Source organism: Aspergillus wentii (genome assembly GCF_001890725.1).
Source record: "Aspergillus wentii DTO 134E9 unplaced genomic scaffold ASPWEscaffold_7, whole genome shotgun sequence".
Classification (NCBI taxonomy): domain Eukaryota; kingdom Fungi; phylum Ascomycota; class Eurotiomycetes; order Eurotiales; family Aspergillaceae; genus Aspergillus; species Aspergillus wentii.
Window position 1 is genome coordinate 65698 of NW_024467838.1, and position 18466 is coordinate 84163.

General features: G+C 48.2%; 9 protein-coding genes across 9 annotated transcripts; 5 read left to right on the forward strand and 4 right to left on the reverse strand.

Annotated features, from left to right (window-relative positions):
* Window positions 1–341: 341 nt before the first annotated feature.
* ASPWEDRAFT_175044 (uncharacterized protein) lies at window positions 342–2085 on the forward strand (the record flags this gene model as incomplete). Its single annotated transcript, XM_040831309.1, has 7 exons — window positions 342–346; window positions 405–504; window positions 558–879; window positions 931–976; window positions 1036–1553; window positions 1610–1837; window positions 1892–2085. The coding sequence occupies 7 exons, from the start codon at window positions 342–344 to the stop codon at window positions 2083–2085; spliced, it is 1413 nt and encodes a 470-aa protein (XP_040685391.1).
* Window positions 2086–2477: 392 nt separating this feature from the next.
* Window positions 2478–4232, forward strand: ASPWEDRAFT_138846 (elongin A domain-containing protein). The gene is made up of 3 exons (XM_040829380.1): window positions 2478–2716; window positions 2785–2861; window positions 2933–4232. The coding sequence occupies exons 1-3, from the start codon at window positions 2659–2661 to the stop codon at window positions 3956–3958; spliced, it is 1161 nt and encodes a 386-aa protein (XP_040685392.1). The 5' UTR covers window positions 2478–2658; the 3' UTR covers window positions 3959–4232.
* Window positions 4233–4372: 140 nt separating this feature from the next.
* ASPWEDRAFT_43671 (ubiquitin family protein) lies at window positions 4373–5637 on the reverse strand. Its single transcript, XM_040836074.1, has 4 exons — window positions 5363–5637; window positions 5198–5252; window positions 4985–5067; window positions 4373–4900 (listed from the first exon to the last, which is right to left on the reverse strand). The coding sequence occupies exons 1-4, from the start codon at window positions 5371–5373 to the stop codon at window positions 4816–4818; spliced, it is 234 nt and encodes a 77-aa protein (XP_040685393.1). The 5' UTR covers window positions 5374–5637; the 3' UTR covers window positions 4373–4815.
* Window positions 5638–5674: 37 nt separating this feature from the next.
* ASPWEDRAFT_43672 (uncharacterized protein) lies at window positions 5675–7031 on the forward strand. Its single transcript, XM_040836075.1, has 3 exons — window positions 5675–5916; window positions 5963–6215; window positions 6287–7031. The coding sequence occupies exons 1-3, from the start codon at window positions 5854–5856 to the stop codon at window positions 6883–6885; spliced, it is 915 nt and encodes a 304-aa protein (XP_040685394.1). The 5' UTR covers window positions 5675–5853; the 3' UTR covers window positions 6886–7031.
* A 491-nt stretch (window positions 7032–7522) lies between these two features.
* Window positions 7523–8341, forward strand: ASPWEDRAFT_53541 (60S ribosomal protein eL42; the record flags this gene model as incomplete). Its single annotated transcript, XM_040837901.1, has 5 exons — window positions 7523–7564; window positions 7698–7790; window positions 7855–8039; window positions 8110–8140; window positions 8327–8341. The coding sequence occupies 5 exons, from the start codon at window positions 7523–7525 to the stop codon at window positions 8339–8341; spliced, it is 366 nt and encodes a 121-aa protein (XP_040685395.1).
* Window positions 8342–8719: 378 nt separating this feature from the next.
* On the reverse strand, window positions 8720–10526 carry ASPWEDRAFT_53542 (uncharacterized protein; the record flags this gene model as incomplete). The annotated part of the gene is made up of 6 exons (XM_040837902.1): window positions 8720–9107; window positions 9162–9363; window positions 9432–9615; window positions 9679–9919; window positions 9985–10219; window positions 10289–10526. The coding sequence occupies 6 exons, from the start codon at window positions 10524–10526 to the stop codon at window positions 8720–8722; spliced, it is 1488 nt and encodes a 495-aa protein (XP_040685396.1).
* A 968-nt stretch (window positions 10527–11494) lies between these two features.
* On the reverse strand, window positions 11495–11774 carry ASPWEDRAFT_43675 (uncharacterized protein). The gene has a single exon (XM_040836076.1). The coding sequence runs from the start codon at window positions 11764–11766 to the stop codon at window positions 11587–11589; it is 180 nt and encodes a 59-aa protein (XP_040685397.1). The 5' UTR covers window positions 11767–11774; the 3' UTR covers window positions 11495–11586.
* A 153-nt stretch (window positions 11775–11927) lies between these two features.
* Window positions 11928–14439, forward strand: ASPWEDRAFT_627874 (uncharacterized protein). The gene is made up of 12 exons (XM_040838672.1): window positions 11928–12161; window positions 12225–12252; window positions 12308–12369; window positions 12423–12613; window positions 12686–13114; window positions 13161–13212; window positions 13269–13278; window positions 13332–13461; window positions 13512–13651; window positions 13735–13848; window positions 13905–14010; window positions 14084–14439. The coding sequence occupies exons 1-12, from the start codon at window positions 12102–12104 to the stop codon at window positions 14211–14213; spliced, it is 1452 nt and encodes a 483-aa protein (XP_040685398.1). The 5' UTR covers window positions 11928–12101; the 3' UTR covers window positions 14214–14439.
* Window positions 14440–14665: 226 nt separating this feature from the next.
* On the reverse strand, window positions 14666–16867 carry ASPWEDRAFT_30707 (Zn(II)2Cys6 transcription factor; the record flags this gene model as incomplete). The annotated part of the gene is made up of 2 exons (XM_040833451.1): window positions 14666–16141; window positions 16199–16867. The coding sequence occupies 2 exons, from the start codon at window positions 16865–16867 to the stop codon at window positions 14666–14668; spliced, it is 2145 nt and encodes a 714-aa protein (XP_040685399.1).
* Between the last annotated feature and the right edge of the window lie 1599 nt (window positions 16868–18466).

An 18466-nucleotide genomic window follows, 5' to 3' on the forward strand; every position in this document is an offset into this window, starting at 1 on the left:
CGGATGTTGTGGATTTTGCCTTCATCATGTGGAAGCGACCATCTGCGCCTTGTCTGCTAAGCCGGCATTGACAATACACTGGGCACATGCTATACACCTTGCCTAATATAGGTATGTGGATGAACAAGGCTGTCTATCCGTAGAAAGATTTATAAAAATGGGCTTCGTCTTCGATGCTATGTGTATCATACTTCATATGTATAGTTTGTCTACAGTGCACCAACTTCTTCTTACATTTTATATACTCTGTTCATCCTTTGAAGAACAGTCGAGACTTGGATGAATATTTCTGCTTACAATTCAAATATTCTTGAAACAATTGCACCACCAAAGATACCAATATGAGGTTGGTTATTGGTTATTCATACTCCCAGAACAGTAAACTCATCAAGTATATAATGCAGATACGCAATTGCTCGAGCAAACGAATATCTCGTGCTCACTGGAGCCGGGATTGAAGATCTTCGTATATGCAAGAAAGCCGTCGTGTTTCCTTTCCAACGAGTAAGTCTTGACGCACTAAATCCATCCAACAACTACTGACTACTATTTTTAAGTGCTCGAGAATATCCGTGTCGCCGTTTGACTTCTCGCTGAGTCTACAGGCCATGACCATCGAGAAATTGCAGTTCTCGTTGCCAGCCGTCTTCACAATCGGGCCTGATAATAACCAGGAAGCACTCAGGAAATACGCTCTCCTTCTGTCTGGAAACACCGAAGGATCGGACTTTTCCAAGCTGAAAGATGTAATCAACCCAGCAAGAAAGAACCATGTGCAGGATATCGTAAAGGGAATCATCGAAGGCGAAACTCGCGTCATTGTTTCTAGCATGTCGATGGAGGAGATATTCAAAGAGAGACAGATTTTCAAGGCGAAAGGTTTGTGGCCCTCTTGGACATGATGGGATCGTATACTTATGCTCTGAATAGTCATTGATAATGTTCAAAATGAACTCCAGCAATTTGGGTTACGAATGTGAGTTTCTCTGTCCATTTCGCTATTCATACATTTTTTTTTTCCTAATATTGTCATAGTTACAATGCAAACGTCAAAGAGCTTCAAGATACCCCTGGCAGCGAGTATTTTGCTTTCCTGAGTCGCAAAGCTCATGAAGGAGCCCTCAACCAAGCCAAAATTGATGTTGCCGAAGCAAGAATGCGCGGTGAAATCGGCGAAGCTGAGAAGAAAGGGAGAACCAAGCAGGAAATTTCCAAAATCGATGCCGATACGGCCGTCTTGGAGACAAAACGCAAGGCTGAAAAGGCCAAGGCTGACTCGGAGCTCACGAACCGCCAAACAGAGCTTGATATGGGCGTGCAGCTGAGCAGGATCTCTGCCCAGCGTCAGGCGGAGATGAAAGATGCAGAGCTGCAGAAGGAAGTTGAGACTACGCGTGCTGAGACGGAGCTTGAGCGTCTCAGGGCAAACGATGTCACCAAGAGCAAGGTTGCGCGCGAGTCTGCTCAGGAAGATGCAGATGCAGCCTACTATACTGCGCAAAAGGGAGCGGATGCGCAGTTGTATAAGAAAAAGATGGAAGCAGATGCCTTGCGTAAGTGGATGGTACCTTTTCCATGTATAGTATCAAAACTGACTGGTTGATCTCAGATTATCGTCAGAGCAAAGAGGCAGACGCTTCTTTCTACCAGCAAAAGCGTCAAGCTGAAGGAACTCTGGAGATGGCAAAGGCCTATGGTGCTCTTGTCGATGTTCTCGGCGGGCCACAGGCATTCCTGCAGTTTAAGATGATGGAAACTGGTACTTACGAGAGGTTGGCCGAAGCCAATGGTGCTGCCATCAATGGTCTCCAGCCAAAGATCACGACATGGAATACAGGTAAGCGCTGTTTGTTTTTTGCCTCTTATTCGCCAGATTCTAATCTGTTTCCAGGGAATTCAAGTGGCTCTGGTGATTCCGTGGGCCCATTACGAGATATCATGCAAAACCTCCCTCCTCTTTTGAGCACCATCCATGAGCAAACTGGTATTACACCACCATCATGGCTGGCCCAGATGCCTGAGAGTCATCAAGAGACTTTATCGCAGAATCCGAAGGCTAATGGTATTCTGGCTGCTCACGAATAAAAATAATCTAACTCATCAGCGATGCTGCTACGGGTCTATCACTCACAACTTACAGGCTGTCGCAGTTGGCTATTGAAGCCCCCTTAATGCTGTCTTTTATAATATCCTATTTCTTTTCATTACTACCCTTGATTCCCTTCACTTAGATTACTGGTTCATGAATTTACTGTGCTATTTTTGGATATTAAATATTGAATATTGAATTAATGGTATATATTTGAGTGATTCGCCCATACATGAATGATTTTCTTTCACTCCAAATAAATTGCCATCTTAGATAATTGAATTAAATACCATGTAAAAAGCTATTACAAGCATTGAAAGCACCATTCAAATTCAATGGAAGAATATTCCACAAGCTTTCTTTGGCACCAGAGCAGCCCCATGAAATCATGTGATGGACAGGCAGCATCCATCTTCGGCCATTGCGATCGACCACTGCATCATTTATCACGAGTGACCACTTGCGATCAGCTTTTTCTTGATCCTCAACTCAGTTGTCAGGATTTATCTATTATAACTCCTCATGCCATTATTTTTGAGCTTTTTTGGCTTGCTGTCCCCTTGACCACAATGCCGCCGCCGTCGCTGCTGCAGCTTAGCACGGCGACTGCTATCAGGAATGTGAAGTGTACGTACGCCACCCCTAACAGAGCTCTCACTACAGCTTCAATCTGACCTTTCTTTTCTTTCTTCCAGTTTTAAATGACATTGGCAATATTCCATATCCCCTCGCTCGCCCGTTCCTCCTCAAAATCGAAAGCCCAGAGAAACTCGTGAGTCGTTGGATTCCATCTGACATCGCATACAGCTTGACACCATCACTAACATATGCCCCCTTTTCTAGAGATTGATAGAACAACTATCCCCCCATATATCCAAAGACGACGACGAACTATGGCTCGAATTCATAAAACGAGATATACCCCGGTGGGACGAGTACGACTTGCCCGAGAAGTCCGATTGTTGGTATGACGTATACTGCGACCTCCGGGAACAGGTTCAGAAAGCAGTGGAGGAAGATGCAGAGAAACTGAAGATGGCGCTGGATGGCATCAGCTCTGAGCGTGCTGAAAAAAGTGCAAAATTCGTGCCCGACCGACGAAGCCTTCGTCTTCCCCAGGAAAGGCCGACCGCGAAGCAACGATATGCTTCATACGATCGAAAAATGGGCGGCCTTGCACCTGTCTTTTCCAGTGCCAATTCCGGTCTCAGTAGCACCAGTTCAGATCCCCAAGGGCCGTCTGCATGGTCTTTCGAACGTCCTTCGCTTCCGCGAGATACAAAGAAGAAAAGCAACATCTTTACTACCAAGAAAAGAAATAATGTGCTGGCCATTCCAACAAAGCAGCTGCATAACCGAGCTTCTCAAGTCAGACAGGCGCCTCGTTCTCTTGTTGAAGAGCACAGGCGACCATCTGAGCCCATTGCGCCTCGACGTACGGGGCCTCCACCATCAGTCGCACCTGGACGGTTAATTGCACCTGGACGGTCAAGGCCACAAGGCTCCCTTAATCCTGCAAGCCAGAATAATCAAACAATTTCGCCATCACTTCAAGAAAGAGAGGCAAGGCTGCGAGCCTTGAAGTCTGGGAACCCAGTAAGCTCACGGGCTTCGGCGTCATCTTCTGCGCCAAAAACTGCAACGACTTCATCGCCGGCCAGGGATTTGTCAAGGGCCTCTGCCACGGGAGCTAAACCCAAGACTCAGCATCAAACGCCAACCCGCGAATCATCCAGGCCTGTTGGAGCGGACACCAGTTCAAATGACGACGAATCTAAAACCTCCCCGGCACAGGCACCGCGCCCTATGGTTCGAAAACGATTAGCCCCCAGTGTCTTCATGCAGCCCAAGAAGAGAAAAGTCACCTGAAAACATTATACCCTTCATTTCTCTTTAACCTCCCGACCATTACTTCTTTTTCAACACATTCTACGGCCAGTAGATGCATCCTTGTTATATCTGACTGGCATGTGACGAAAGCATGATTATTCCATGTTATTTTATCGGCGGCGTTCTACAATACTCATAGGTGTACGGATATAGGAAGCTTTGTTTTCTTTCTTGGATGATACTAGGATAGCCTTGGTAGCCCTTTGTTGCATCATTCAATGGAGTTTTTTTCGAGATGGTCTCTGGCGTTTTAAACTGCATGTCTTGCGATTAGCGTTTTCTGATGATTATGACGTCCGATTGACTTTGCACTTTCTGTAGCTTGTCTGGAAGCAAATATGCAGAAGCACATATTATATCTTACATTCTTGTTACATGGCGTACGATGCAGCTTTGCGTGATAGATGTCTACCAGAGTTGGATAGGTCCCTTATTTGATAATTTTTTTTATAATGGTTGTCATCAATGCGTTGGTGTAATACATAAAATTCGTCTAACCCGATGAGCCAAATGGAAATCATCACGCCTTGAGCCGTAAGAATGCAAGCATAATTGGTTCAGGAAACCAGCCTGGGAAACAACATAGCCCCATAGAGATAATGTATGCTTCACTTTGACTGGCACAAGTGACAATTTATCGGTTTCCTACTCCGCGTCTTGTGGGTATCCCTGTGCGCAACCAGCTCTGCAGGCTGAATACCGCCGTTCATCCAGTCCATCATTTCCTCGCGACATGACTATTTGAAATGCCCCTTAAACCACACTGTGATGTTTATTGGTGTCCGAAACAAGCCTCACTGTAAGAGTTATGTATTGTGGCATGGGAAAGGTGTAGATTACAAGCCACCACGGAGGGCAAGGACGAGATGTAGCGTCGCACCACCTTCGAGGTTGTATTCTGAGGCCGTCTTGTCATCCGCCCTATTTTTCACCAGATTATTGTCAGCACAGCTCAGAGAATGATCTCATTCAAGGTGTGATAATATCGACGGAGGAGGTGCGTACATTTGCTTTCCGCCGAAAATCAATCGTTGCTGGACAGGGGGGATGCCCTCCTTCTCCTCAACACGCTCCTTTATACGGGAGACCTGGTGATTTGTTTTAGCAACTGTCCAGCTTTGACATTTTTGGGCCCCATCAAACAGTATGACAGGTATAATCGGGAATCGAGGTTGAATGTGGATTTCGTCGATCGGGGCAAAGGGCAGTTTAAAGTACCTTGTAGTCGGGTTCAATGTCCAGCTCGATCTCCTTGCCAGTGAGAGTACGGACTCTGTTTAGTTAAAGCAGTGGTCAGCGACTGTTCTATGCCTCGGATAGACGTTGCAACCACCAATGATGCAACTGATGCAGCAACAACGGGGCTCCTCCAGTGAGACTCACTTGATCAACATTTTGACAGATATTTATGGGTATAAACCACAGATAAAACAATATAACCAGAAGTGCTCAAGGAAAGGGGAAAAGAGCAAAGAAAAGAACACGAAGGCTGCTAGCGACAAGAGATGTCGAGGTGTTAGAACTGGAGATGGTGACGGAAGCTTCGCCGGCGGGGTTTCGGTGGGGTGGAGTGGATGGATGGCTTTGGTGCGGCAGTGTTCAGTTACATCTCGGGGGATGTGTAGGAAATCCCCAAGGCAGCAAGCATTATGAGCGTTTGTAAGCTGTAGAGCTGTAGAGCTGTAAAATATGATTTTCTACTGTTATTTTTACTTTCTATTTCCTTGTTGCTCTTGTAATCTGCTCCAATAACAACTCTTAGTTGCATATATATATATCTCGTTTCCCGCGCCTCGCGTGATTCAGCTCGATTCTCAGCTCGATCCCAGCCAACTTTCTAGCACAATCGAAACCGATACCAGTCTTTGAGCACCATGACTGAGAACACAGTACAAAATCCATTCCAGCAGTTTATTATTGCCCATGGAGATGACAAAGTATGTCTGTCACTTCTATTATATAAACCGTCTAACCATCCAACAGGACAAGATACAAGAGCGCTACGAAACCCACCGAACCACGAGGGCTGCTGACTTTAAGAGCAAGATCCTGAATCCGAACTTTCAAGGATGGCAAGTCGACGAGATCCTGAAGAAGTTGCATGTGCAGGCAAAGAATGCGGACGGATCGCCATTTGTTGATTCAAGGAACAACTTGGCTTTCTACGCAAGACCGCCGCAGCATATCAGGGAGCTGGCGGGTGAAGTCCAGCAGGAAATCCGAAGCATTGCTCCAAGTCAGTAATCATTGTTCCCAGCGCCGACGCCCGATTTTCGTATCTTTGCTCACCAGATAGCAATTCCATAGGCATGTGGTTTACGCCGTCGGCCGGGTTACACATGACAACTCTCGAGCTAGCTAATTCGCGGTCTCCAGAGGAGATTGACGAGATAGTATCCCGTCTTTCACAGACTGGGGCATTGCCTGATATTGTGAACTACACACTTCATCACCGAGCACGCTTGATCAAGCCCGTCGTTAGCTATGACGCCTCAGCCATCGCTCTGAGCTTTGTCCCGGCTACTGACGAAGAAGGCGATGACTATACCTATCACCACCTGCGACGGGATCTTTTTGATGAAGTCACAGCTGCGGGTATTCCAATCCACCCCAGGTACACCGTTCCTTCATCACATATCGCGCTTGCACGCTTCATCACACATGATGGGTTCCTGCTTGATAAGCCCAACCCAGACGGAAGCAGTTTTGATCGCGAGCGCGTCAATGAGCTGATACAAAGGATCGAAGAAATTAACCAAAATCTAAAAGAGAAGTACTGGCCTAAGCAGGATGGGTCCTCGAAGGGAGATTGGGTTGTTGGACATGAAAAAGGCTTTGAGTTTTGTAAAGGAACATCATGGTATGGGGGAGGGGAATGTGTTCTTGTTGGAGAGGGCTTTCAGTGATCCCGTTGTTTAACGACGACCTGTTATGCGATATGTACATAGCATGAAGACATGGCAATTTTGATCGAATTTCCAATGATGCGATGTAAAAAGGATACGTTTATGCCTGAGGCAGAAGTATTACGGCAGGCTTGGCGTTGGACTCCCCGATGCGGTTAGGCCACACCCGAATAGGGCCTAAGCGAACGAAATCCCACAATCCACGTCCAGCCCGACTCGAACCTCCCCGACAAGAGACAATCCAACGACCACCAACACCGCGATCCGGCCAAGTCAGTCAAAATGGTAAGGACTCTATCCCCTCGTTATCGTTTGAAAGCTGCGTCCTTCCTGTGCAACCGGAGAATTTTGAGAGAAATCGGTCAACGGGTGGAGGAGGGCCGATATTTTAATCGGTGGTGAGGGCTTGAATGCAACAAAATCGTCCCGATAAAATCGACATCGACCGCCGTTGAACACGACTATTTTTTTTCCTAAGAAGAAAAAAGAGCGAGAAAGACGAGAGAAAGAGTCGCGAATCCACAGTCGATTATTTGAACGGTGTGATATCTTGAAAGAAACATACTCCCCGCGAAAGGACTGCGATCGGTGCGAACGAAAAGTTCTTCGCGATTACGTCGATGAGACCTCGTCTACCATGAAGCTTCACTCGATACCTTTGCTGCTTCTATCTAAAATAGTCAGCACCCGATGATGCTCGATAAATCGATTTCGAACAATCTTCTTCGATGAACAGGAATTTGGAGCAGCAGCAGCAAACATTTGTACCACGTTTTGACAGACGCTGATTATATCTCTTTTGCGCCCTTCAGGTCAACGTTCCCAAAACCCGCCGGACGTACTGCAAGTCCAAGGAGTGCCACAAGCACACCCAGCACAAGGTCACCCAGTACAAGGCTGGAAAGGTGAATAGCGACCCCACGGTTTCGAGATAATGACAGCACATGCTAATCCAGATGTGATACATAGGCCTCCCTTGCCGCCCAGGGTAAGCGTCGTTACGACCGAAAGCAGAGCGGTTACGGTGGTCAGACCAAGCCCGTCTTCCACAAGAAGGCCAAGACCACCAAGAAGATCGTCCTGCGTCTGGAGTGCACTGCCTGCAAGACCAAGAAGCAGCTCGCTCTCAAGAGATGCAAGCACTTCGAGTTGGGGTACGCTATATCTTTTATTATCAACTATTCGCGCCTTGATCATGATGCTAATTTTATTTCTTCTCTACAGTGGTGATAAGAAGACCAAGGGTGCCGCCCTTGTTTTCTAAGCTTGCGATTTTCTTGTTCGGCTCGGGTTTCCTGCATTGCATCTGCTCCAATACTTCCGGCGGGGGGCTTATGACATACTGGCAATGGAAAAAAAATGAAATAGGAATTCATATTTAAGAAAATCATGACTCCTAGTTTATGAGTCTCTTCACGAATCTCTTATTTATCTTCACAAGACCGTTCGACTGTAGGGCATCGACTAGACACTTGTGTCGTGGAAGTACCCTGTGTAGAGTGTCTACTATGTAGATACACAGTTCAATTGTGGCTTTCGACCAGACAGTCTTATCTGCTTACCTGCTTACGTTTCGATGGTAAAATGCTACCGATACGTGGTGGATTATGACAGGCGATACCCAACCTTGACGATTACTAGAGTTCGCAGGTACTGATAAGCTTTCTAGGATAACATTTATTCCATCGTTATGATGTATAGTGCGCATCTATACTCGCAGCACATGCAGGTATACAGACATGAATCGCATTAACTATCTTTTCAAATACCCAAACTGAAGCAAGCTTCCGGTTTTGATATACACACGCCGATTGCTCGATGTCCTCGCCTACCGTTAATAATCCTTCTGCATGACCTTCTTGACCTCGGGAAATTCCGTGTCAAGATCGGCTTCATATGTGACACCGTTCGTCCCATCGACCATGGGCGCGATGTACTCTTTCCGACCCGCCTTGTGCACGCGTCCATTGATCATGATAATATTGAGTTTTGAGTGATCTTGCAGGATCTCAATGTCGTCCAGAGGATTGCCATCCACAAGAACACAGTCTGCATAATATCCGGGCTTGATCTTACCCAGCTCATTTTCGCGCATGAAGAGCTTCGCGACGCCGGCCGTTGCAGAAATAATCGCCTCGTGGGGGGTAAAGCCCAGCAAATTAGTGAAAAGGGCAAGGTCACGGGCATATGTTCCGTGTGGAGTCCAAGCGAAGCCATAATCCCTGTACTTCAGTGTTAGGCCGGGATTATTACAGGGGTCAAGCGGAAGTACATACCCTCCCGGAAGCACAACAATCCCCCGTCGGTGCATCTCACGCAACCCTAGGATTGCTGTATCAAGTTCCGTCTTGTAGCCTACTTGCTCGGCTTTGGATCTCGCGTATCCAAAACGTTCTCCATCTTCCAAGATGCTCACTGGGAAGTTTAGCGCGGGCACGACAACATGTCGGGTCTTGTTGTCTTCCAGCATATTCATCCCTGCACAAATATTAGCCATGCCCAAGACATATTGATAGATGGGTCAAGTTCTTGCTCCACTCCCTTACCCTCATCATCGACATAAGAGGCGTGGAATATGACATCCACACCGTGTCGGGCGCACATGGTCACCGAGTCTCGTGCACGGGCATGAGCGCATAGCCTACGGCCATGCTTGTGAGCCTCGTCCACGCATGCAGCGGTTTCTTCGTCTGTGAAGTAACAGTCCAGAGCAGAGCGAACTTCCGTGATCTTCGTATACCTCGGATTAGCTGAATGCACTCCAATCCAAGTAGGAAAGGAAATCCTACTCACCGCTTCTCCGGACATGCTGAGTTTGACCTGATCGACACCCAAGTCGACATGGCGGCGAACCACCTCTCTCATCTCATCTGGACCATCGGCGTAAGCTGTAATTCCCGGGACGAGGTCGCCATCTCTTCGACAAATCTCCTTGGCGTTGGCGAGATAGCGAGGCCCAGGAATGTCACCGGCGTTGATAGAGTTACGAACAACGACATCTAATCTGTCCTTTGCAGACGCCGCTCCCCAGCACCTTGAATACGGATCCGAGATTAGTATCTGGGCATATTGGACATGGATCGCACTGTAGAAACGTACATGGTATATCCTGAGTCCAGGTAGCATTGAGCACTTTTGGCGGTGAGGAGAGTGTGTTCCTCTACTTCCAATTCGCCCAACCGACCCAAGTCACCTCCATTCCATGAGAGGTGAGTGTGGGCATCCCCCATTCCAGACATTAAGGTCCTGCCTTTGCCATAGAATTTGCGAACTTTGGGGTCCTTCTGGAGTTGTTCTTTGTTGGGGACGATACCGACTGCGGTAAACCGCTCTCCTATGCCACGTAACCACCAGCGTTAGACCAGGCACTTCAATGGCATGAATATTCACGGTCTCAACTAACCTTCAATGAGAACATCGCCACGGTAAGGCTCTTGGCCTGTCGAGTCGATGATCTGAACGTCCAGAATCAAGATCTTGGACTCCGAATGGGTGCCGAAGATCTCATAGTTCTTTGGCTTCAAGTTTTCACCAAAGTCAATTGCATCAATTGCTTCGATATTTCTCGGAGGTCCTTTGTATGGCTCAATGTTGGACATGGATTTAGTCCAACTGGGTTGGGTGATGATCGATGGCGACATGGTGACTGGGTTTCAGGAATGATGTCGAACAATACAAAGTAGACTTGGAGTGAAAAGAATCCTGGGATTGAGACAACGTAGGAATCATCGCAACATGAAATTTCAATTTGGAAGAACCCCCCTCCTGAATTGATATGCGGTACCTTAACGCTCAACTACTAACACGCCCCAGTAAGTCCCGCAGATCGTTAATTTGGCAGGGTTCATTGGTGCCATAGCATCAACTCGCTGGGAGAAAGAGCAGCAAAATGAAACACGATGCATCCTACTAACCTTCTCTGATGGGTCCTAAAGGATTTGTGAATTTGAAATGCCCTTTTTTTTTTGTTTCCGCTAAACAGGGGGCTACCTTTGGCCCCAGCAGCCTTTCCTGCATGGAGTAAAAGACACAGGAGCGGTCTCGTCAACTCGAGGGGATCCTTGTCGACGAACTCAACAGCAGTTGGGACACATGTCGTATTTCTCCACTCGGTAACTTTGCTAGTTACTTCCGACAAACCGCCCTAAGAGGGCATGCAGATGCCAGTGCCACTTTAGCGAAACTGAAGGCTCGTATCCGTACCATGTGTGGCTGCGGCCACCAATGTTTGGTGTGCACTTGAGACCAAAAAGTTAAAATTGACGAGTCTGCCGCCCTGCCCCTCTCTGTATGACGAATTCAATGGGCGATCCACCATGAACTGGTACAGGACAATGGAAATTATTGTCTCATCATTATGGTGTCACGTTGTGTGTATCGATTTCGATGGAACTGGCGGTAGACGATGTGGTTGTAGTGATCATCTGTGGATTTGACGGTCTGTTTCGGACCGTCTCCCCGTCAGCAAAGTGGCACTAATAGATGTTCATCAGACGGAATAGATGGATACCATTCCATTCTGAAATTAGTTTGGCGGAATAGCATTTCCATACTAATTAATAAGGAAGCAAACAAGTCGCTCGTGTTGTGGGAGAGTGACGAAAAGAGAGGTGGTGGGGGTTTTGCATAAGAGAAGAAGAACAGAAGAAGGGAAGGGAAGCAGACGAGCAGAAAGACGTCGTGCGCTGTTTGTGTTGACCACTACCCCTCCACGTCCTTTTCTTCCTCTTCTCTCCTTGCTCTTCTTCGCCATCTACCACATCCTCGTTGAAACCTGTTTTTTCCACCATTGCTATATGGGAACACTGTTCTACCCATACTACTTTCATAATCTGCCTTGCAGCAGCCTGTGTACGAAATAAAAGCATCACTATGGCTCATTTGCAATGGAATAATGAATCTTCACTTGACTGGAAGCTACCTTACGATGGAAAACCCCGTATTCAGTCCTTACATAGGCTCAATCGCTCAAGTGACTTTTCTTGTCTCGAGGGATAACCCCGCAATAGCTTCCCCGTATTCTGCAACCTTCCCCGGCTTTGAACCCAATGGGCGCCTCTTATCGGCAGTCCTCCGAGTGGCATGTTCAGCGTTACACACACTCGGCAGGTCGGACATCGCCCGTTGCTTGACTGCCTTCTTAACGATGATAGACTGCTTTTTCTGGTCGCAGGGTTGATGGCTTGCTCTCTTTTTTATGCTGGAAACTCGATAAGATGACTCTGTGGTATTCGGTTGGCGTTGCTCTTTTTGCCGCAATTGGCACGTTTCTATTCGTGAGTAGATCTACTGCCCATGAAACGTGGGGCTTTGAGAGATCCTAATCACCCGTGGAGTAGGGCTTTGATACGGGTATTGCGACGACGAGTAAGTGCGGGCTGGTCATTTTAACCAGAGCAGAAGGACTGAGTAGATTCCTTAGCAATCGCCCATGAAAGCTGGATCGATTATATGGGCCACCCCTCAGAGGGGCTCACCGGTGCTGTATGTCAAGGCTATACATACACACTGGCATGGATGATGTCTAACTTCTCCAGGTCGTCGCTGTTTACATTGCCGGTGAGGCAGTCGGTGCCTTCACTCAGACGTTTATCGGAGACAAACTAGGCCGTCTTCGATTTATGGAGATGATGTGTATTATTGTCACAATTGGGACTGTCATTCAAACAGCGTCGGTCAACATTGGGATGTTCCTTGCGGGTCGTGCCCTGGCCGGATATGCTGTTGGGTGAGTGAATTCTGAGGGTTTCACGACAGGATAAATCGCGAAAGTTTCATATCACTAACCCTTGGCCATCAGAGGACTAGTTGGCACCGTACCCATCTACCTAAGCGAAATCTCAGATCCTCGCTATCGGGGTCTGATCGGAGGGATATCAGGCTGCGGTATCTCCTTTGGAACCATGGCATCAAATTGGGTCGGATATGCATGTAGCTACGCCTCATACGGACCGGTACAATGGAGATTGCCTTTGGGGATTCAGATCCCGTGGGGTATCATCATGTTCTTTGGCCTGCTCATCTTCATGCCTGATTCTCCTCGCCATCTCATTCGAAGCGGCAAGGTCGAGCAAGCGCGCAGCGAGTTCAGCAGGATACGACGGGATTTGCATTCGCATGAGGTGAACGAGGAGTTTATGCTCATGCGTACGCAGATCGAGTACGAAATGGAACGAGAGATTACTTCGTACCGGGAGATCTTCAAGCTTTTCAGACACCGTGTGCTCGTGTAGGTTATGAGAAGCTATGCATGTGATAATACTAATATGTCCCAGATCGATTGCTGTTCAAACAATGACAAGTCTTACTGGTGTGAATGTGATTCAGGTATGTTGGTTGTCGTGATCAATTAACAGAAGACGACTAACGAGAGGCATTCATAGTACTATCAGAGTGAGTCTCCTCCAACATATAGGAGACCTCATAAATTTAACTGGCATTTGCAGCAATTCTATACAAATCATTAGGCATCGGCTCGCACTCCATTCTTGCCTTGGCCGCCGTATACGGCACCGTGGCCTTCATCATCAACTGCGCGACAACAAAATACCTTACTGATCAGTGGGGTCGACGAAAGTACGTCTACAGTGGATCGGCTGAAAGTAAAAAATGTTGACATGTTCTAGAATGTTAATCTCCGGTCTCGCGGGGATTATCCTTATCGAGATCTATGCTGCTGTCATGCAACGAGAATTCCAGAACACCGACAACCGCGTCGGAAAGGGGTTTGCTATTCTTGGAATTTATCTATTCGTGGTTGCCTACTGTGAGTCTAGTCTTACGTGTCTCACGCGTCTTAAAAAGAAAATTTCCGTCGAAGTTTCGTTTATCTGATGTGGCGATCTGCAGATGGTATGCTTAACAGTACGACCTGGCTATACGGCGCTGAGGTTCTACCTATTGCCCTTCGAAGTAAGGTGATGGGCTTAGCAGCGGCGTCTCATTTCATCGTCAACGTCGCTGGTGAGATTTTTTATATCCCGACTAAGTCAAAGGGCTTTCTAATACTTTGTCTGCAGTCACCGAAGCCGGCCCAAGTGCGTTTGCCAACATCCACGAAAACTACTACTACGTCTTCGTGGTGTGTTCCTGCTTCTTCCTGGCCGTTGCCTATCTCTACTTCCCGTGAGTCACTCCTACAGAAAGAAAGAAGAATTGCTATTATGTGAGAAACAGTCTGACATTTTGAATGTTTTAGTGAAACTAAACAGAAGACACTGGAGGAAATCGCCGCTGCATTCGGCGACAGGGTCATCGCGCCCGATAATGTCGCCAAAATGGGTTCGCAGCATGTAGAGGTCGCTGGATCAGTGAGAGACACTGACTAACCAACGCGATTTTGGTCGATTTGTTTTTTCATTGACGTACTGGCCTTTCATGTCTGGTGGCATGTTGTTTCCAATGATCACGAATTCAGAATTTCTTCATTTCAGACCAGTACTTGGTGAGGCTTTTCAAAACCGGATCATATTTCAGATCGGGCTCGAAGCCATTCTTGTGCTCGTGTATTCCACACCCAAACGGTGCAGTAGAGTGCAGCATGTAGTAAGGGTTTCTGTTGAGTAAATCAAGACTCTTGCCCTGTTACTCTATACTGTCTTTTTTAGTCCTCCCCGACTTCGGGCGCTGGGGGATGTCTGGAGTGACCCCTGACTGGCTGGTTATCCTTTGGGTAGGTGTCCTTTTCGAACCCCCGGTCCTGCCGAGGACTCAAACCAAGATATAAGCCCTGGTAGTAAATTTAAAGCTCTAAGTCTCAAAGAGACAACGGAGCTTCAAATTACCCCGGAACCTGACCAAATCCACACTGATCCATTGTGAGGATTCCAAACCCGTCCCAGGGCACAGAGGAAGGGCCCACCCAGTTCTGCGGGTGAAGTTGCGGGAAGAAATTCTCGATCGGAGTACCATATTCGGGGCTTGAAGGATGCGTTGGGGTTGGGGCCATGAAGGTAGTGGGAGGGGTGACGACGGATTCGGCGTTGAAAATCTGCTGTTGTTGCTGGCGGGAGCAAGCAACATCACTTTTGTCTGTTAGTTTCTCTCGCTTTATTTGGGTATAGGAAGGGGGAAGGGGGGTGACGTACATAATCTGTCGTAAGATTGGCACTGCCTTGCTGCAGAATGCGCTGCGGTTGGACAACGCAGCAAAGACATCCAAGGAATTCCATAAAATATCCTTGATTTCGACGAATTCTGACTGGCTGCTGGGATTCATCATAACGACAGACAAGACCACTGCCGAATGAAATGCGTGGAAACTGCCTAGACCGCCATTGTACCATTTGTATTGTGCAAACTGAGACGACTCGTAGAGCGACTGATAGATAACCAGAGATGCCTTGGCGGATGCCACACACTTAGCTCTGGCCGCGCAGGTATCGGGTGTGATTTCGCCCTGAAGATAACGGCAGAGACTGGGGCGGAGAAGGAGCAGGAAGAGCTGGTGGATATAGCTGTAGAGGATGTTCAGGTTGGCAAGGTGGTGGGTCGGCAAGGGTCCGCGGCTCGTGTCAAACTGGTATTGCGCATCGCATCGTTCCTGGACGGCGAGGATCTCGGACTCGAGTTGCGGCACGGTCAGGCGTGGTCTGTAAGGGAAGCTGAAGATGGCCTCGCAGATCATCGCGGAGATCTTGTAGAGGCGGAATTTCAACAGAAGATAGGTCATTTGGGTGGGGCGTGTACTGGGTTCTGAGCCCGTGAGCAGGTCCACGTCGTTGATATCGGCTGGTAGCTTCACATCCTGGGCGAGAAGCCGTTGGTCGAGACTGCCAAAGGAAGAATTTTGGATGGTGTACAGCATCATGAGACCAGCCCATGCTCGTCGTCGCTCTTCCCGCTCGATAGGACCCAGCGCAAATCGCTCGGGGTCGATGTGGCAGCCCATAGAGATGGCCACGTGGTGTGAGAAGCCCAGCAAGGTCCAGGTCGGCAACCCTCGGTGGGTTCGTGCATAGCAGATGAGCACAAGTGTTTGGAGGGAGTTGATAGAGTGGCGCGATGTGACACCGTCGGCAGCCAAACAGCGCATTGCCGCGGATCGGTATCGCGAGGAGAGCACCTTGATGTTCCGGCTGACTGTCTTCTCACGGCCCAGGTCGGACAGTAAAAGGTCATCGTCATCCAAGGCTGTGACGGCAATGCCCAGGATGGTGAATAGCAACGCTAGCCATGACAATGACACGCTGCCAGCGTCATGGCAGAATTGCTGGTATTCGGCTTCGAAGGTCAGGTCGTGTAGAATATGGAAAAGCTATCAATCACGGTCAGCACGGCTTGCTATCTTCCAAGAAAGGAAAGCGAAACACACCGGAGAAAAGACACGGAAATAAACATCCTTGAGAGTATCACAGTATCGACCAGGAGGGAGAATTGCCAGCAGTTCTCCTCTCGAGACACTTCCATTCCGAACCAAGGGGATTTGCAAATCGTCGTCGTCGTCGGGGATCTCGGCATCGATATTCTGTAGACAATCACTTCCGGTGGAACTCTTGACCACCGAATTCCACTGCGACGCTGAGGGCAAGTAGCGAACATAGCCCGATGTAAATGTTTGGAGAGAGCCCACATTGCCCAGCAATGGCCCTCGCGGCTCCATCCCGATGGCGCTGTCCGATTCGGACGCGCTGCCGGTCGCGCTCGGAGTCGTTTGCGGTGACAGAGGATCGCTGTTGCTGCCAGCGCTACTGCTGATGCCCTGTGAGTTGGAATTCGAATTTGAGCCGACTTGTTTATGGAGCTGTTCCTCCAGATTGCGGATCCGGGCGAGCAGTTCGTTATGCACCATGGTGTCGGCGGTCGCGGTCTGTTCGGATGACAGTCGGGGCTGGCCTAAATAAATGCAGTCTTCTGCACCGAGTCCTCTTCGGACGCAGGTCTGGCACGGTCGTCCATCACGAGAGCAGCGAATCTTTCTGGTGCGACATGCCTGACAGCTAATAGGTAATCGTTTGCCTCCTGGACGAGCGATGGAGGCCATCGCGAGTGGGGAGAATCGATCGATGGAGGTGGACAGTGAATAAACAAAGGCTTATTTTCACACAATCTCCAGCATGTATTCCGCGTGTGTGGGTGTGTGATAGAGAAGAGAAAGAAAATAAAAAGGCGGATGGAAAAAGGACAGTGATAGGCAGCTAACCGATCGATAGATAAATGCAGTCTGACACCCAGGAGGTGCTGGGGATAAGCGGGGAGATGATGCTTTAAAGTTGGACGGTTCGGACGGCGATCAGTTGGAGACAAATGATTTGTAACTTGTAAGGGGGAGGAGAAAAAGAGGAGTTCAGACGATCTTCTGGTAGAATGTTTTCTTTTTTTTTTTGCTCTTCTCTCTTCTTCTCTCACGATGATGCTGGAGACAAGAGATAATTCAATCGAGTAAAACCCCCGTCCTGGATGGAACTAGATTAATATACCCTGTATAGGATCTTCCCTCCCCCCCTTTATTTCTTTTTTAACGTCTTCCCCCCGACTCAGACTCTCCAGTCCCATGCACGATTGCACACCGAAACATTATCTCTGCGTCAATAATGATGCGTCTTCTAGAATGGCAAAGAAGAAAAATAAAATATGAAATCAAATAAAAGCATGAAAACTCTACACCATGCATGGCGCCTCCAAGAGGTGATCACGGTGATCAAGCCCATCAAGGTTCCCCCCAACGCTGATCCCTCTGCCATGCGTCGAGAAAGCAAAAAAAAGAGTTTGCTCGTCGATTCCATTCCAGATGAGGGAACTGCTGGATCACAGATGGGTATGACAGATCGTACGGTCATGGACCACTTTTGCCGTGGACCTACTAAATATGCACATACATGATACTCCTCCATAGTGAGATACTGTGTCTGGGGTTGGACCCATTCCAAGGCTGAAATCTCGTTTCTCCAGTTCTTGAGAATCTGGGCTTGTGGTGATCAAACCGTACAATTGTGGATTATGTAGAGATGGACTTCTGCCGAGGCTCTTTTCCGTCACTTGTAACCTTGCCACTGCCATCTGGCATGCATCCCTGTACGGAGTAAGACTAAGCAAAAGCGTGGCACCGTCGATCGCCCCCTTGCGTGCTGCCTCGAGGAATTAGCTTAAGGGGGGTTGGACACAGATAATTATTATCAACCAATTTGAGCGTGCTGGCTGCTAAGTCGCTGACCGGGCGCTTAGTACGGATCATGTGCAGGGTTCTAATTGCTGCAAGTTGGGTCCAAGTGCGAGGTTTGTCATGCAGCATTATTGATGGAGCCACTGCCTTACCTGTAGTAATAGTAGAAGTAGATTCGGTAGAGAATAACTAATAGTGCGCGATATGATGGTGGCATTGGCCATGGTGAGAATGGCAGAATCCCTGCATGGTTGACGACACAAAGTCGCAGTGCACACTAGTCGCGCGAATAGACCAACACCTCGCGAAACCGAAATGGATCCGATCCTGTTGTCCGTAGCCGACCATCGGAAAAGACCAGTTGATCATCTATTTTGACACCCGATCTCTCGAACCTGCGTCACGGCGTCCTCCCCAAGTTCCAAACACACGATACACGACGGAAAACCCCGTTCTTACTCTCAGACCCCAGGGCCCAAG

What these genes read in the sequence shown, in the direction of transcription:
- ASPWEDRAFT_138846 (XM_040829380.1), top strand. Translation starts at nt 2,659, where the DNA reads ATGCCGCCGCCGTCGCTGCTGCAGCTTAGCACGGCGACTGCTATCAGG. An exon ending in TGCTATCAGGAATGTGAAGT is followed by an intron (nt 2,717 to 2,784) that starts GTACGTACGCCA and finishes TCTTTCTTCCAG; the next exon opens with TTTTAAATGACATTGGCAAT. An exon ending in TCGAAAGCCCAGAGAAACTC is followed by an intron (nt 2,862 to 2,932) that starts GTGAGTCGTTGG and finishes CCCCTTTTCTAG; the next exon opens with AGATTGATAGAACAACTATC.
- ASPWEDRAFT_43675 (XM_040836076.1), bottom strand. Translation starts at nt 11,766, where the DNA reads ATGAGCCATAGTGATGCTTTTATTTCGTACACAGGCTGCTGCAAGGCA.
- ASPWEDRAFT_43671 (XM_040836074.1), bottom strand. An exon ending in ACATTGAACCCGACTACAAG is followed by an intron (nt 5,068 to 5,197) that starts GTACTTTAAACT and finishes ACAAATCACCAG; the next exon opens with GTCTCCCGTATAAAGGAGCG. An exon ending in ATTTTCGGCGGAAAGCAAAT is followed by an intron (nt 4,901 to 4,984) that starts GTACGCACCTCC and finishes GGTGAAAAATAG; the next exon opens with GGCGGATGACAAGACGGCCT.
- ASPWEDRAFT_627874 (XM_040838672.1), top strand. Translation starts at nt 12,102, where the DNA reads ATGACTCTGTGGTATTCGGTTGGCGTTGCTCTTTTTGCCGCAATTGGC. An exon ending in GATCAGTGGGGTCGACGAAA is followed by an intron (nt 13,462 to 13,511) that starts GTACGTCTACAG and finishes GACATGTTCTAG; the next exon opens with AATGTTAATCTCCGGTCTCG. An exon ending in TCTATTCGTGGTTGCCTACT is followed by an intron (nt 13,652 to 13,734) that starts GTGAGTCTAGTC and finishes GGCGATCTGCAG; the next exon opens with ATGGTATGCTTAACAGTACG.
- ASPWEDRAFT_43672 (XM_040836075.1), top strand. Translation starts at nt 5,854, where the DNA reads ATGACTGAGAACACAGTACAAAATCCATTCCAGCAGTTTATTATTGCC. An exon ending in TTGCCCATGGAGATGACAAA is followed by an intron (nt 5,917 to 5,962) that starts GTATGTCTGTCA and finishes ACCATCCAACAG; the next exon opens with GACAAGATACAAGAGCGCTA. An exon ending in AATCCGAAGCATTGCTCCAA is followed by an intron (nt 6,216 to 6,286) that starts GTCAGTAATCAT and finishes GCAATTCCATAG; the next exon opens with GCATGTGGTTTACGCCGTCG.